At 47.2% G+C, this 15320-nt stretch overlaps 1 protein-coding gene across 1 annotated transcript in view; it reads left to right on the forward strand.

Annotated features, from left to right (window-relative positions):
* Positions 1-1226: 1226 nt before the first annotated feature.
* The window catches only part of luzp2 (leucine zipper protein 2), a 144837-nt gene continuing 130743 nt past the window's right edge, over positions 1227-15320 (forward strand). Inside the window, exon 1 of the mRNA XM_069705453.1 lies at positions 1227-1560. Coding sequence (XP_069561554.1) covers positions 1499-1560 — 62 coding nt within the window. The 5' untranslated portion in view covers positions 1227-1498. The remainder of the gene's footprint in view (positions 1561-15320) is intronic.

Below are 15320 nucleotides of genomic sequence, written 5' to 3' on the forward strand. Positions count from 1 at the left end.
CAGAACCGATACGTTGCGACGCCGGGTTTCGCTCGCCACGAGGTCGTTTGGTAAGACCCGGCAGTAAAAATGGACTTTATTCTCACTTTGACGTTCGATAACGGTCGGTACCCCCCCCCGCCCCCCCGGTTATAAATAGCGCCGTAGCCAATAAACGACGAGCGCGCGTTGACAACGTTGTATTTTAGGATCGTTTCTGCATTCGCCAGCCGCAGCGATTCTTAATTTATCGGCTGTTCAATTCACCGAATTTAGACCAAAAGAAACATCGACGAGCCGGTTATTTTACCCATAAATAGTTCATAAATCCCATTACATTGCTGTACGAATTGAGCACGTGCTGAAACCCAGAACTCTTTCTACATGGCTCTTCTTTCCTTTTATCCCACGTGTCGAGATCGCAGCTGGAGTTTTCTTTTTTTTTTTTTTTTAAATAGGAAACTTGTCGGTCAGTTGTAATTCAGTTCAAAAAAAAGAAAAAAGAAGATGCACTCGTTCACTTCTACGTCGACGGACAATTATTTTCTATCGGACGCGGTGGAAAAATAGGTAAAGCCAATAAAAAAAACAATAATAATAATAATAAAAAAATTAAAAAAAAAAGCAGGGAGAGATCATTTTAAAAATGATCCTCGGCTTTGCGGTTTATTATTTCAATAAGTTCAGGATTTATTCCCCCCCTCCCCCCCCCCCACCGTGAAGGTAATTGGTTTTTTTTGGTTGGTTTTTTTCAAATTTCAGTGCTCCGCCATCTAAACACGACTTTTCTGTATTCGAGACCTTTATTAATACTCGAACTCTAAATCCGTCAAGACCCCCCCCCCCCCTCCCCAAAACTGTGTCGTCACCGACTATCCGGGTCTTCCCCCCTCCCCCCTCCCTCCTCTCCAACTTAAATGTTTCCGCTCAATCTCCGCCTATCAGGAGGAGGCCGGTAGTAAACAGGCAGAGCGAAAATGAATGGAGAGGTGTATTGTTGGAGGTACGGCCAGCTCCAAACAATGCACCCCCCCCCCCCACACACACACACACAAAAAAAAAAAAAAAAAAAATGCCTCTCACCAATAGCTGAAGCTGCACGGGCGCTGACATCATATCACTCCCCCCCCCCCCCCACCCACCCACCCCCGATCTCCCTCTCTTGATTTCAGCCCCACCCGCTCCTTTTCCATTACGGAGTCGGTCCGTGTCCCTGTGTTATTTAAAGCCAGAGATCCTCCCTCTCGCTGAGCCACTGTGTTGCATCTGTCTGCCTCGCTGCTCGTGTGTCTGGGCGCGCGCGTACGCGTGCGCGCGTGTGTGTGCGCGCGCGCGGCGCGGCGCGCGTGTATACGAGAGTGCGCTAAGAAAAACGCAGGCAGCCAGTGGGAGAGCTCGAGAGCGGTGGAGAGAGACGCGGGGGGGGAAAAAGGCACGAAAAAAAAAAAAAAAGAAAAGGAAAAAGGAAAAAGGAAAAAGCATCCGAGGAAGGGAGAAGGAACGGGAGTGTGAGACAGCTATGAAATTCATCCGAGCTATTTGCTTACTGCTTCTCTGTCCAGCTTTGAGCCTCAACACCAGGTAAGAGAAGGAATATCAAAGGACGGGGGGGGGGGGGGGGGGTTCCTCTTCTTTTATTTTTGTCAGTTTCACCCCGCCGGAGACTCTGAAACAAAACAAACAAACAAACAAACAAACCAAAAAAAAAATATATGTTTATTTTTGTTGTTGTTGTTGTTGTTGTTGAAAGCATTAGCGATTTTTTTTTTTTTTTAGATTACTAATCTGGAGGTCCGTTCAGTTCCTGCCAAGTGCTTGAAGCCTTTTAATTCGTCCCGGCAGTGGCTTTCTCTGCGTGCTTAAAAGCGTGTTGGGAGAGAGACTTAAAAAAAGAAAAAAAAAAAAAAGAGGAAGGGAAAAGGGGGGGGGGGGGGGCTTTATCTGTTGAACTGGGCTTATTATCTTTGTCGGTCCCGGGCAGGCTGAGAGACAGTTGTCCTTTTTGTGGTGCGAATTCATGTGAATTCTGCGTCCTCCTCCTCCTCCACCTCCTCCACCTCCTCCGATGCCTCCTCCGATGCCTCCTGAATAGCGGCGACGTTGCTCTTTTTTTGGGGGGGGGGGGGGGACTTTTTTTTTTTTTGCTGCCTGCTGGTGGGAGAAGGGAGCAAGTTGAAGTCAGGGGAACTGAGAGGGAGAAAGGACAAGGGACAAGGCTACTTGTGTTGCGGTGCCTTTTACCAAAAAAAAAAAAAAGGTGTGTGTGTGTGTGTGTGTGTGTGTGTGTGTGTGTGTGTGTGTGTGTGTGTGTGTGTGTGTGTGATCGCGTGTGCGTTTCTGTAAGATGTTACTTATCTGCAACGTAAAGCGGAAGCGGGAGTGACTGACGGGCGAGGAGAACGAAAACCTGGGGGTGGGGTGGGGGGGGCAGCAATGTGCAGAGAGGGACTTTTAATGATTAATTAAATCATTGATAAAAAAAAAAAAATCATCCTTCTTCTCTGTCGGAGCCTGATGACACCGCTGCCTTAATGAGGAGCCGTGAGAGGGAATTCAGGATGGTGGTGGTGGTGGTGGTGGTGGTGGGGGGGGGGGGGGGTGGCTTTGACTATACCGCCGGAGACATCACACGCAGGATACACATGCATTATAAAACTTGCCCCCCCTCCCCTCCCCCCCTCCCCACACACACACACACACACCCTCCCACAACCCCCCTCTCTCTCTCTCTCTCTCTTTTTGTTTTTGTTTTTGTTTCTCATCATTACCCCCCCCCCCAAAAAAAAAAAAAAAAAAAAACACAAACAAAACATTTCCAATACCGGTTCCATCTCCTGGCGGTGGGACGCAGCTGCTCCGGGGAGAGAGAACAATGGCTTTGAACTCTCGGTGCTTCTCGCTGTTGATTTTTTTTTTTTTTTTTAACCGAACAGACAAATGTTTTGGACGCCTACAATCTTGTCGGTGCGTTTTGCTAAACGCCAGAGAAAGGATACGGGGTAGGGGTGGTGGTGGTGGGGGTGGTGGTGGGGGGGAGAATAAAAATAAAGAAGAAGAAGAAGAAGAAGCGTATGTCGCCTCAGGAGTTGCAACAGTTCCGAGAGAATTGTGGAGTAAAAAGTCAAAGGTTACTGCCGACATCCAACACCGCGCCGAGGCGCGCCGACGGCGCGCGAGTCGTAGAACCTCGGGCACCCTCGGGCACCGACCTTCGAGAAGCGCCGTTTCGCCGCCCGGCCCTCGTGCCCCGGAGTTTGCGTACGGGACTCGCTCGTTTTAAGTTGCCATTTCATCGGACCCACGCCGCGCGGGGGCCGCCGTCCCGTCCCCGGGGACGCGCGCCGGGCGTCGTCCTCCGAGGCGACCTTTCGGGTTTCGCCGATTTGGAGGAGGGAGGCGTCGGACGGGCGGCGATCTGTAACCTGGCAGGTCAGCGCAGATTACAGATTACAGGAGGGGGTGGGGTGGGGGGTGGAGGGGGTGTTTCCAAGGCGGAGGTGACGCCTCGACTCTCACTTTCTGAACCTTTAAACAAAAACAAAAAACACCAAAAAAACAACAAAAAAAATAGGAAAACAGAACTCCCTCAGCAGATCTCGCTGCGCCAACGTCGCTGCGTTCGGGGAAGCGCGGGACACCAGCTGATCTTTGAAATTTGCTGTAATTGAAATAAATGACAAAAGGATTTCTGGGATTTTCAAAACGGCGATCGGCTCGGAGCTCCCCCCCCTCGACAGACGGAGCTTTGGCCCGGTCGCCGCCGTGTAACTTAAAAGTGAAGGACCGGCTCGTCGTTGGATTTATTTATTTATTTATTAATTTTATTTTTTTTGGTAGTTGTTGTCAAACAAGATGGAGAGTGAATTTTTGACACCGACGGAAGGACGCGTTCAGGGAAGTACGAGATGATCCTTTAAACGCCGTCATTGAAATAAATGACAACGATTTTGGGGGACTTTATAATCAACTCAAGTGTCCTCTTCTCGCCTTTTTTTTTTTTTTTTTTTGAACGGCGCTTCCTCCTCGGTAAATGGAGTTTTTTTTATTTTTATCATTGCAGACGCGGTCAGCCTTCATTAGAAGCAGATTTTAAGGGTTTTGAACCTTTTTTTTTTTTGGGGGGGGGGTGCGTTTGGCTTGTTTGTTTGTTGTTGTTTTGTTTTCCTCTCTCTCTCTCTCTCTCTCTCTCCTCTGTACAGATCAAACAGCTCCACCTTTTTTTTTTTTTTTACACTTTGAGATATTCTCTTTCAGCGCATTTCTTGAAACAGATTTGACACATTTTCTTGACACTTATCTTTTGATGTCTCTCACCTGAGCAAGACTTCTTCCTGGAAACGGCGATATCGGGCGGGATCTCCGCAAACATCAAATATTCGCCGGCGTTTTGGACGGCAATTAAAATGACTACAGAGAGCCTCGGATTGTACTTCTGCTATTTCGTTCGACCGGCGCTCCCCGAGCCTGAATTTTTCTCTCGCCTCGCTAGTTTAAAGCTGCGGAGTGCGCGCGGCACGCTGTTCGAGTTTGTTCGCGAGCGTCGCGGAATCGACCGGAGGTCGAGGGTGGAGCGGGCGCGGGCGCGGGCGCGGGGCGTCAGACCCTCGCCGTCGACCCGAGGGAGGACGGCCGTGTCGATCCGCGCGGTCCGACGGCGCCGCGAACGGTTCGCGGGCGGTGACGCGCGAGCCGGAAACGAGCCGGAAACGACCCGCCTCCGCTCCTCGGGCGTCGTTTACCGCTCGGGCGACGAAAAGAGCGACCGGGACGAGGCGGGGCGGTGTTCGCGCGACCCGCGGACGTCCTTCCGCGCCCGCCGATTAATTGAAATTCAAAGGACGCTGCGCGACGACCGCGCCGCGGCGACCGCATTCGGCCACATGACAGTAATGGAGTGGGCGGCGGTAAACAGGACCTCGGGTGGCTCCTACAAATGAGAAAGTAATTAAAAGGCCCGGGCTTGGGTGCGCGGGGAGGGGGGGGGGGGAGAGGGTGAAGAGCGGCCAGGCGTTTTATATTCAAGGCCAGCCTTTCAGGCTCCCTGTTCTCTGAAGACGTTTGTTTCTTCTTCAAACACTGAAAAGTGTGCGTCACGGATTACTTTTCATCACGACTCCTGGAACACAAACCTTTTTTTTTTTTTTTTTTCTTTTATCACGGACAACAGCGTCGTCCTCAATCGGCGGGCCGGTTCGAGAAGGCCGTCGGGCCGGAAACCTCCCGGGAGAGTTGAATAGAGTAAAAAAAAAAAAAAACGCAGGCCCGACTTGCAGTGAAACTACATCCGACCTGCTATTGAGTCCATCTTAAAAGGAATGATCATTCTCCTTGAGCAAACAAACGCGCCCGACGTGATTATCAGCCGGGGGAACGAGTGGCATCGCCGCGTTTAACTCCCGACAGATAAGCGCCCCTCAAACGAATAGCGGAAGCTAATTATCTGAAGCTGCGTGTTCATGGGAAGCGGGCGTGCCGCTGCTGTTTCGTCGGTGTTTTTCCTCAGTTAATGACGCGTTTTGTTCAAGTTTTCTGCCGCTGCAGTGTTATGTAACCATATTTCTGCTGGCAGGACATTTTCTGGAGCATTTTTTTTTTTTTTTTTTCCACACTGGATTACTGATACTGGAAAGTTTAATCTGTTAGTTTTTCAATTTGAATGCAAAGCGTTCTCTTTTACGGGTGATCAGAAGCACGATGTCGACGGAAGGAGGGATTTTCCAAAGAACCTGAACTCTGATACTCCTGATTTCATCTCGCAAAGCATCCTGCAAAACCTTTCTTCGAGACAAACCGCGGTCACGGACTGCTGGTACAACACTTTTCTGGTGTTGCATTATTTACTATCACCAAAAAAACAACAACAACAACAACAACTAAAACCAGCATTCGTTACTTGATTTCCAAAAGTAATGATTCCTATGTGAATGGATTTCACCCACCCCTCCATTATATCACAACTCCGTCAAGCGTTTGCATCCTGAGACTCTCGACTTTCGCTCTGTGTTACTGTTCAAACGTTTGTTTTTATATATTCATCGCTTCGCTGTCGACTCCGCGCACCTGTGATTTACCGCATTCGCCCCCTTTTGGCTCCGTGTTTGGTCTCTCCAAACTTCCCCTAAATGCTCCACTATCTTCAGCTGTTTGTTTCTGCGTCTGTCTGCCATTTGGTGCTGAGCAGGTAGTGGACTGTGGGTTTTAAAGTTTTTTTTTGTTTGTGTGTGTGTGTGTGCTGATAACAGCTGCCTACAGCACCCACAAAAAAAAACAAAAAAAAACAAACCCAAAAAAACAACTAAAAAGCCTCTGTTAAAGGGTGAAAGTGAACCAAAGGGAAATAGTTTTGGACTGAGCAGCGAAAAACAGCTTCAAAACTGGGGCTTCGCGCGATCGCACTCGGGTTCATCGCCACACGGGACCTCTTTTCACGTCGTTGTTTGATGCATTATCGTCGCAGAAACATCGACCGGATGTGAATCTTTACCGCTGCATCGTCCGGGCACTTGATTCCGTCAGCTGCAGGGGTATTAGTCGCTGTTGTAATTGGCGGCCACTTCGGCGCTCAGTCCCTGTAAACACGACGCTCGTGCACTCTCCGCGGCGACTCATTAGCGGGAGGGGCCCCGGCTTTTTGTTTTACAGCGAAGTGCAAGATGTATAACCGCAATAAACAAAAGCTGAGCACCGCCGTCCCTCGTCGCCACGGCGCCGCACGCGAAGCGCCGCCGCGTCGCTCCCAGAGGATCGTCGCCGACGAGCGAGCGAGCGGCCACGAGTCGAGGAAGAGGAGCGCGTGCGTGCGATCGTTTTGCTCCGGGGGACTCTCGTCTGATCTTTTAATGTAGATGTCAGTCATGCCGTTCGATTTAAGACGGTGTGTGTATATATATATATCTTATATCTTCTGCTCTTCACAAGACTTCATTCAGTTTCAATCTGACGTCTGTGTCAGTCCACTCAGACTCGCATAAGATTCCTGCTTTTTAGTTGTACTTTACCAGCTGTTCAGTTTTGGATTAAGGGCTGTAACTATAGTTATTATTGCCATTACTGATTAATGAATCAATTATTTACTCTAAAAAATGTCAGAAAATAGTGAGAGATCCTCTTCCATTTTTTCTTTTTCTTTTTCTAGAATCCTCAGTGACGCCTTGAAATGTTTTTACAATAATATCAAACTAAGAATAGCAGCAAATCTTCATATTAGAGTAGCTGCAATTTGAAAATATGTCATTTTATGCCAAAGAAATGATTAGTCAATTAAAACTTCAACCTTGGATGTTAATAAAGTAGCTGTTGATTAATTTTCTGTTGGCCAATCGGTCAATCACCGCAGCTCTAAGCTTGACAAGTGTTATTAGACGAAAATTGGAGTTTGGGAACTTCTATGTCGATTTAATTTTGACATCTTAACCTTCAATTTGCATACTCTTTCTTGTTTTTTGACCACATTCACACCCGTATTGTCGTAAATGAACACAAATAACCAAATGTAAAGTGTACAAGTAAGTTAAAGATACGAGTTGGGTATTTAAAAAGTGGGAAGTTTGATCACACATGGCCACTTAACAGTCCGGTTGCTTCGCCCTAAACAAAACCCCTCACAGCTTTACACCAACAACATGCTGTTGTTTTTCTGCCTCGAGCTGCGTTGCACCGTCTGCACTTGAATAACCCTGCACTTTTATTTACAAAGTTTTATTTACAGGTTCACCTCGCCCACCCTGATTTCCTGACTTCTTGTCTAATCATTAAGCTGACACCAGTAATCTCGCCCATCCCCTGATTTCAGTCTTCTCCAGTGTTTAATGGGCCATAATTGGTTCACTATGGAATGAACCAAAGCGCTCAGAGGCATTATTCACAGAAAATTAGAGAGATCAGAGAAAAAGTGGAGGTATTGGTTTTGGCGTGAACAAGAGAGGAAGATCATAAATTATACAGGTCGACACAAAAATGCTTACATCACATGAGAGGAACAGAGGGAGAGCTCTGTGGTTTGTCTTTTTTTTTAATTTATTTTTTATTAATATATTTATTGTGTTGCAGCGTTCGTCTCTGCTCTAGTTGTGCCGTTGCCTGTTGAGACTGCTCTGTTTTGTAAAAGCTGTCGTTCATTTCCATCAGACTGTGTCCTGGTTTATCCACGTTTAAAGGTCCCTTATTTGAAACTTTTCTTGATGTCAATAAGAGGATATTTTTTTTGTGGTTTGAAGTACCAGAAGCCATCTCTAAACATTTTTGAAATCCCCTCTCTAAAGATTTTTCTCTTCTGCTCTACCGAGAACAGGCTGTTTTGTGTCTTGTGTCTTAAAGGTGCATTTGTGTCAGCGTTCCTTCTCTTCTGATTGGCTGACTCTTTTCTTGGCGACGCACGCTCGGTCCAATCACAAGCTCTCCTTCGGTCTTGCGGCGTCGTAGCTCCGCAACAGAATCACCGCTCTGTGTTTTGTATAAAAGGTGAGACGGTGGCCGAAGTCCGACATATGACATCAGCGGGAATTTATGACATCATCATAAATCATAAAAACATCACGACAAAACTTACGCAAGTCCAAGGGACATATTTGCCGGATAGGGGGTGTGCGCATTTCTCCAAGGACTGAGCATTTTGACAGTTTTACAGTCGTTTATATAGCACGTGGACCCGCTTTAAAGTTCTGAATTATAAAGTATAAATCTGAATTTACACAAAATGGGACCTTTAAAAGACAACGTATTGAAATGTTTGTCATTCATTGAAGCCTCATTTTCATCTCTGAAACAAATCTTTTATACTTGTTTGGTAGATTTTGGCATACAATATAGTCCCCCCCCCCCCAAAAGAAATAACAACCCAAGGCTCCGAGATAAAGGGTATTGTAACTTTAATGTTCAACCACGGCTTCGAAATGAGCTGATTAGCCCCTTGATGGTTCACTTTGAGCAAACAACAACAACAACAAAAAATCTCAACAGTTACTAACAACAAAAGCTGCCCGGAGACTGGAAAACCTTATGAATAATTAGAAAATCTCAATTGGAATAAGTGGTAAATAAACAAAGGGAGACGGGGACAAGAAATCGGTTCCAGCCGAAGCGCCGGGGACACCTGTGCAAAAATGATGTAGTCCAGTCGAGCAGCTGCTGCGCTGCGAATTCAGGGTCACAGCCTTCAAAGAATTTCTCTTTTTTTTGGTATTTTTTTTTTACTTCTTAAGAACAGAAATACACCGACGCCCCGCAGAGACCACCGCAGTAAACCGTGCCCTAGGTCGGCTCATCCTAAGCGTGATGCAAAAATATATCTTCTGTATCCTGTAATATCCTGTTTCCCGCAGAGTTACGAAGCGCACGCTCCGCTCGGGCGCCACGGGGTGAAACGGGCGCGCCGTCTTCCTCGGCGTGGCTTCGGTCTTTATCTCTTCGCAGAACCGGAGGCTTAAGACAAAAAACAAAAAACAAAAAAAAGACTGCAGTCCGTGTTAAATTTATAGCGCACGCCCATTAAATGCAAACCTGTTGTGCAACTCTTCCCTGTGTGCCGCAGTTTTGTACTCAATACATGTTCACCTATGTTTCCCTATTCATCGTTCAGTCAAGTGAAATCACCAAAAATACAAAACACGAGAGACACCTTTATTTTATTTATTTTTGGAATCAAACTTTTTTTTTTTTTAAATCAAATTTGATCTTTAACGGCCAGTGCGTAAAGTTTGATAGTCTGATTTACAAAAACAGTATATCAGACATTGTAAACACATGATGCGGAGACTTAAGTACCACCAGCCGAAGGCAATAGACACGAGCATTAACAAATTACACCACAGAAGTATGTTATGATTGACAGCGTTGTAATGATTTACTTAGTTGGTATTTTATTCATCGGTTTTGAGCAAAAATGGGGAATAATAACTCATGAAATGTTCCTTAATTTTGTATTGTGACATCAAAATGTAAAAGTCAATTTTCCTGTACATTTGTGGATATCTGGTTTTGTTTGTTTGATCCAGTTAAATCAACAGCTGACACTTCAAGACGCTGAATGAAAAACGTTGTAAATCCAGAAATAGCCCAACATTTTTTTTTTTTTAGGTATAAACAATAATTATAACTTGTTATAAACAGATAGTAAAGTTTAGGCGGTCGACAGCTTCTCTTTTGTTTAATTGTAAACGACGTAATTCCACCCAGGTGACGTAAACACGCAGCCGTTGTCTTCAGCGTCGTGTGAACACGGCACGACATTTAGAGGCGGGGATTTTCTTTCTTGCATCTTTCGGTGTGTGTGGGGGGGAGGAAGAGGGGGGGCGGGGGATTCGTGTCTTCATCGCCCCTCCTCCTGTAGGAATCATTGCTGAGCAGGCTGTTTTCAAACAAACAACATCAGCTCTCAGATCCATCTCTGCCGGGTCCGTCCCGTTTGGTTTCCAAAGTGTTTGCGGGCCACTTCACATTCTTCTGGGATTCTTCTGCCCCTTAATAGGTTCCTGCAGTTTCGAGACTGAAACAAATGTGAAATTAATTTGCCGCGGTACGGGGGTGAGGGTGATGGGGGTGGTGGGGGGTGTAAGGCTTCTCGTAGGTACCACGTCGCTGAGTAATTGAGGTCTGATCAGCGTTGAACGTGGGGATTGGACGAGTGTCTTGAGCTGCCAGAATTTACTCCGCGGCTGTCAGCGGGTCTTGAGCGTAACGCTGCAAAACATCTTTGACGCGAGACTTGCCCACTTGATTACTAAGCCCTCTCCTCCGATGTACACAAAGCGGCCGCAGGATCTGCAAAGAGAATCGGCGCGCTCGCCGACGGAGACGCGAAACAAAACAAACTCATGTTCAAGAGTTGAAATTGATTTCCGAAGAGATCGCGTAAAGCTGCCAAACAGGCGCTGCGTTTTTTTTTTTTTTTTTTTCTTTCATTTCCTGTCTTTTATTAACTCCGCCATATTTGCTCCTTGCTCTCTGCTCGGTATACTGTACATCTCGGCCGCGCGCTCCCGCGTACCCATCTTTTCTTCTTTTTTTTTTTCCCAAGAAACATAATATCTGCTTCTTTTGGCGAAAGCTACATAAATCTGAATCCTTTATCAGCCGCCAGCACACCTCCTCCAAAGACGCCCGGGCGGACTCTGTTATTTATTTATTTTTTTATATCTAATCGCTTCCTGAGCATATTCTGGTGTCAGGATCCATCTCGGTTGACAAGTGCCGGTTCCATTCGAGTCCCCCCTACCGTGCTGTGTTTCCAGTGTTTTGCCACGACACCTTGAATGATAAGTGTGCCGCTCGGCGCGTACGTGGACGGGGTTGGACTTCAGCCCGTGGCGTTCGGCGCCGGGGAGCCGTTTCGGTGTCGCGCCCCGCGGCGGCGGCGGTTCATCTCCTGAATGTTTTTGTTTCACATTTCGTTGGAGGATTTTTATGCCCGCAGACCTCGGCGTTCGACGGCGCTTCGGAGACTCGTGCTTATTCAGTGTAAAAAGAAAAGAACAACAAAAAAAAAATGGCCTCTGGAAGCGGGAGGTCTCAGAGACGTCATTAATCCTCAGGCTTCTGGTCAAAGGAGCCACAGTTTGCGTTAATTTGCGGCCTCTGTGAAACCAAAGGCAGATTTTTAGATTAGAGCTGTGTATGTCTGCCTTTTGCTCTATTGTGCGTTTATGGCTTTGAATTAGCGGTTTGCCATTTTTAAATAAGATTGGAAATCGTCCAAACATTCTGAAAATGTTTTTCCCCTTTATGAGCCGGGCATTACGGGGAGAGCAGAACTGTAAACATCCTGCAGCACACATCCTGCAGCACACCTTCCTTGACCCCTGAAACAAGTGATCTTCACATGATCCTTCCAGGATTAAGGAGGTCTTGTCACTTGCCAATCAATTTCTTCTGCTCGGTTTATTATTTGGCCACAAATGGAAACCCGCTCATGCAATTCACTCCCCTGCTGATTGCATCTCTCTGATCAATGTGAGTCTGTCTCGCTTTTAACATTTTTTTTTTTTTTCATCATTCTTATATTTCTGACTGAGCCGACCGCAAACGGAGGAAGTCCGTATTCTAAAACGTGGACCTTTCTCCTTCCGCTCGTACGTGTGTGTGCATTGAACCTCGCCGCCGGGCAGCGAGAGGGCAGCGGGAAGGTGTTATGTTGCTGAAGTCCACCACTCCCATTTGCCTGTCTGTCAGATGTCTTGCTTGGCTGAGCTCCACACAGTGATGGCGTTGACAAAATGACAGGAGAGAGGAGAGGGAGGGAGGGTGGTGGGGGGGGGGTAGGGGTGGGGGCGTAGAGGAGGGCCGGGGGAGGGAGGGAGGGAGGGAGGGAGGGCACACTCCAGTGAATGTCAATTTGGCTGCAAAGCAAGCTTCCCCCAGGAGCACCAAAAGAAGCACTCGCGCACCAAAAACAGAAGGAGAGAGAGAGAGAGAGAAGAGCCCCAGAGAATATTTACAGGGAACAGACCGGGTCACGTACATTGCCGATCCCACGCTCGCACGTGAGGCGGGCACGACGCGGACGGACGGACCCGCGGGTCGGCGACGACGCCCCGGCAGCTGCGATTGGCCGGGCCCGCACGTCGACTCGCCCCGTCGTAGGTGCTGCCGGGACGCGACTGCCAGCTCGTCTGAAGCGCCCGAGTCGCCGTCGTCCCTTCACGTCCCGGGTCCTCCTCCCGGACTCGCTCGCTGTCCCGACTTGACTGGTGGGATTAAAAAAAAAAAATAAAAAAAAAAGCCTCCTGATGCGTTTTCTGATCTTCTAATCTGTCTAACAGGAGGCGCAGTAACACAGCCGCCCTGTAATGTGTAAACGGGGTGGTGGTGGTGGTGGTGAGGGGGGGAGGTGGGTTCGGAGGTTACCGGGGACGTTTTACGCAGATGTGAATCTGTAAACCGCACATTAGAATGCAAGAGTATTCCTGCTCGTGGCGCCGTTAACCGTCTGGAGCCGCTTTCGCGAAAACTCACCTCGGATGTGTAAATAAGTTATACCGAGCGAGCTCCCCTGCCGTGTTTTTGCAAATTAGCATTTGATGACAGGTGTTTGGATTAACACTGATTTAATGAGCTTTATGAAAGTCCCCGGAGGATGAATGCGGGGTTTTTGGGATTACCTACTTCCAGGATACCGTTAAGTACGGGCAAATGGAAAAAAAAAAAAAAAAAAAAAAAATCTCTTTTTCAAACCCATTAAAATGTGTCCACGTCCTTATCTGCACAAATTCCCAACCAGGAACACATCACGACATCACTCCGGCAACGCTTTCACCGACGCGCAGCTGGAAGCAGATGTCTTCATTGCGCAGATGCGAACCTCGCAGCGTGTGCAGCGAAACGTTTACCGTCCTTCGGATTGCAAATCGATTGCCGCGGTGTCGCTCTTTATGGTGACGGCACTCTCAAACTGGGAACGCGAATGGCCTCCCTCCCCTCCCCGAGGCGGCGGTCTCCGAGGCAGGTGCGACCTTTTGAATATTTTGGGAAGCTCGACGCCGGAGTGGATTCTCTCTTGCCGTCGTCTTGAAAAGGAAAGAAAACGCACTCGCGGAACTGCAGCTGCGTCCAGTAACTGCTCACTGAGCGTCGAGCCGACCGGTGCGTTTCCGTCGCGCGTCTTTGGGGGTAACAAAAACACAGCTTCAGGGGTTCGCAGTTTTTCCTGAAGGTCTCAACTTAACATACACCTTGAGTTCAGCCCACGCCGGCTACAACACCGGAGCGTCGAAAACAGCGCACCCGCGCGTGTCGTGACGTCACGTTTCCTTTGAGATGCGGCTCGTAAAAAAACGGTTTCTTTCCTTCAAGCAAAAAAAAAAAAAAAAAAAAAAAAAACGGCGGCACGGCTGTCGGTCGGCATCGCTTATTTTTATTTATTTACAAGTGACAGGTGGATTAAAAACGCGCCACGCGGGACCACGGGTCGTCACGTCGCCGCATTCAAACGTATCGGGATTAAATCTTAAACGTGCATTCGCCATTCAAAACAACTGGCTTTTTTGGGGGGGGGGGGGTTTGGTTTTGTTTATACGGCAGATGGAATAGGCAACGCTCGTAGACAATATTTGATCGGCAAAAAAACAAAACCTTGAAGCAGTTGATAAGCTTCCGCTGTCTACTTTAACTCCTCGTAGGTGAGGAGAATATTCTACCGTCTCTCCCGCAGAGCGTCGACCCGGAGCACGCTTCAGTAAACAAACGGAAGTTCCTACAGTATGTAGGGTGTTGCATTATCTTATGTTCAGGGAGTATTTCACCTGAAGACCCTAATGAGACTCATCAAACAGTCGTGTGTGTGTGTGTGTGTGTGTGTGTGTGTGTGTGTGTGTGTGTGGGGCTGCAGTTAGTGAGAATCTGCACTACAAAGCGCATTGTGTCTTCCCACCTGCAGGCGTTGTGAATAATTTTCTCTCTTGCTCTGAGGGTTTTAATGTGTTCATTCTCGTGAGCACATCATGCATACGAGTTGTGCGAATCCCAAACTGCCAGATGAGGTTGGAGTCTTGAATAAACAAAGGAATGCAGATTTTTTAATTTTAATTTTTTTTTTTTTTTATTGCGAAGCGTCCACTTTCGGGATTGGTTGATGAATAGATTTATTATTCGATCGGAGCCGGAAATTACCGGGCAAAAAAAAACAAAAAACAAAGTGCGGTTTTATCAGTGTGCTGTGGTGTTCTTACGGTAACTTCGACATGATTGGGTTTCGGGACTGTTGGTCTTCCCTTCCTCGCGGTTTTTCTTTCCTTTGACTCCCATTAGCAAAATCTAAAACTCACTCATCCCTTTGGACATTTGTCAACTTTACTTATTGACAAAAAAGGTGCCGCGAGCTGAAAAAAAACATACACATTTTGGTTTGAATTTATTTTGGTTTGTGTACCCTGTTTATTAAATGTTTAGTGTTTATGTCCTTTTTGTTGTTATCCAATGTTACACAACCAGTTGTTTCTCGGGGTGGGAGGGGAGGGGAGGGGGGCGAATGAAGTGATTGATTTGTCAGACCAAGCTAGATGTCTGCAGATGTCACCCTGAGTTCTTTGACACATGACAGCACTTATTAATATTTCTGATATCGCCGATGTATATTTGAAATGCTAGATGATGAATTGATAATTAGTGGCGGCGCAATGTCCGATTTTCCAAAACTACTGGAAACTAGTAAACAATTCTGCGGGGATTTCTTAAGTAATTAACACTTAATGATAAAACGCCATCGTCTAGCTTTTTTTTTTTTTTCTTTTTCTTTGTTGCTCCAATACTTTCGTACTCCGTCACACCAATAAAACCATTAGAAAAGAGAATCAGAGGCCCCCTGCAGGGTCTCGCGCACACTGCAGTGGCTGAGACGACGTCACACTACG

This window comes from Brachyistius frenatus, unplaced genomic scaffold (genome assembly GCF_029030835.1).
Source record: "Brachyistius frenatus isolate BFR_SWC_R1_liver_20210118 unplaced genomic scaffold, ASM2903083v1 Contig_56, whole genome shotgun sequence".
Classification (NCBI taxonomy): Eukaryota; Metazoa; Chordata; class Actinopteri; family Embiotocidae; genus Brachyistius; species Brachyistius frenatus.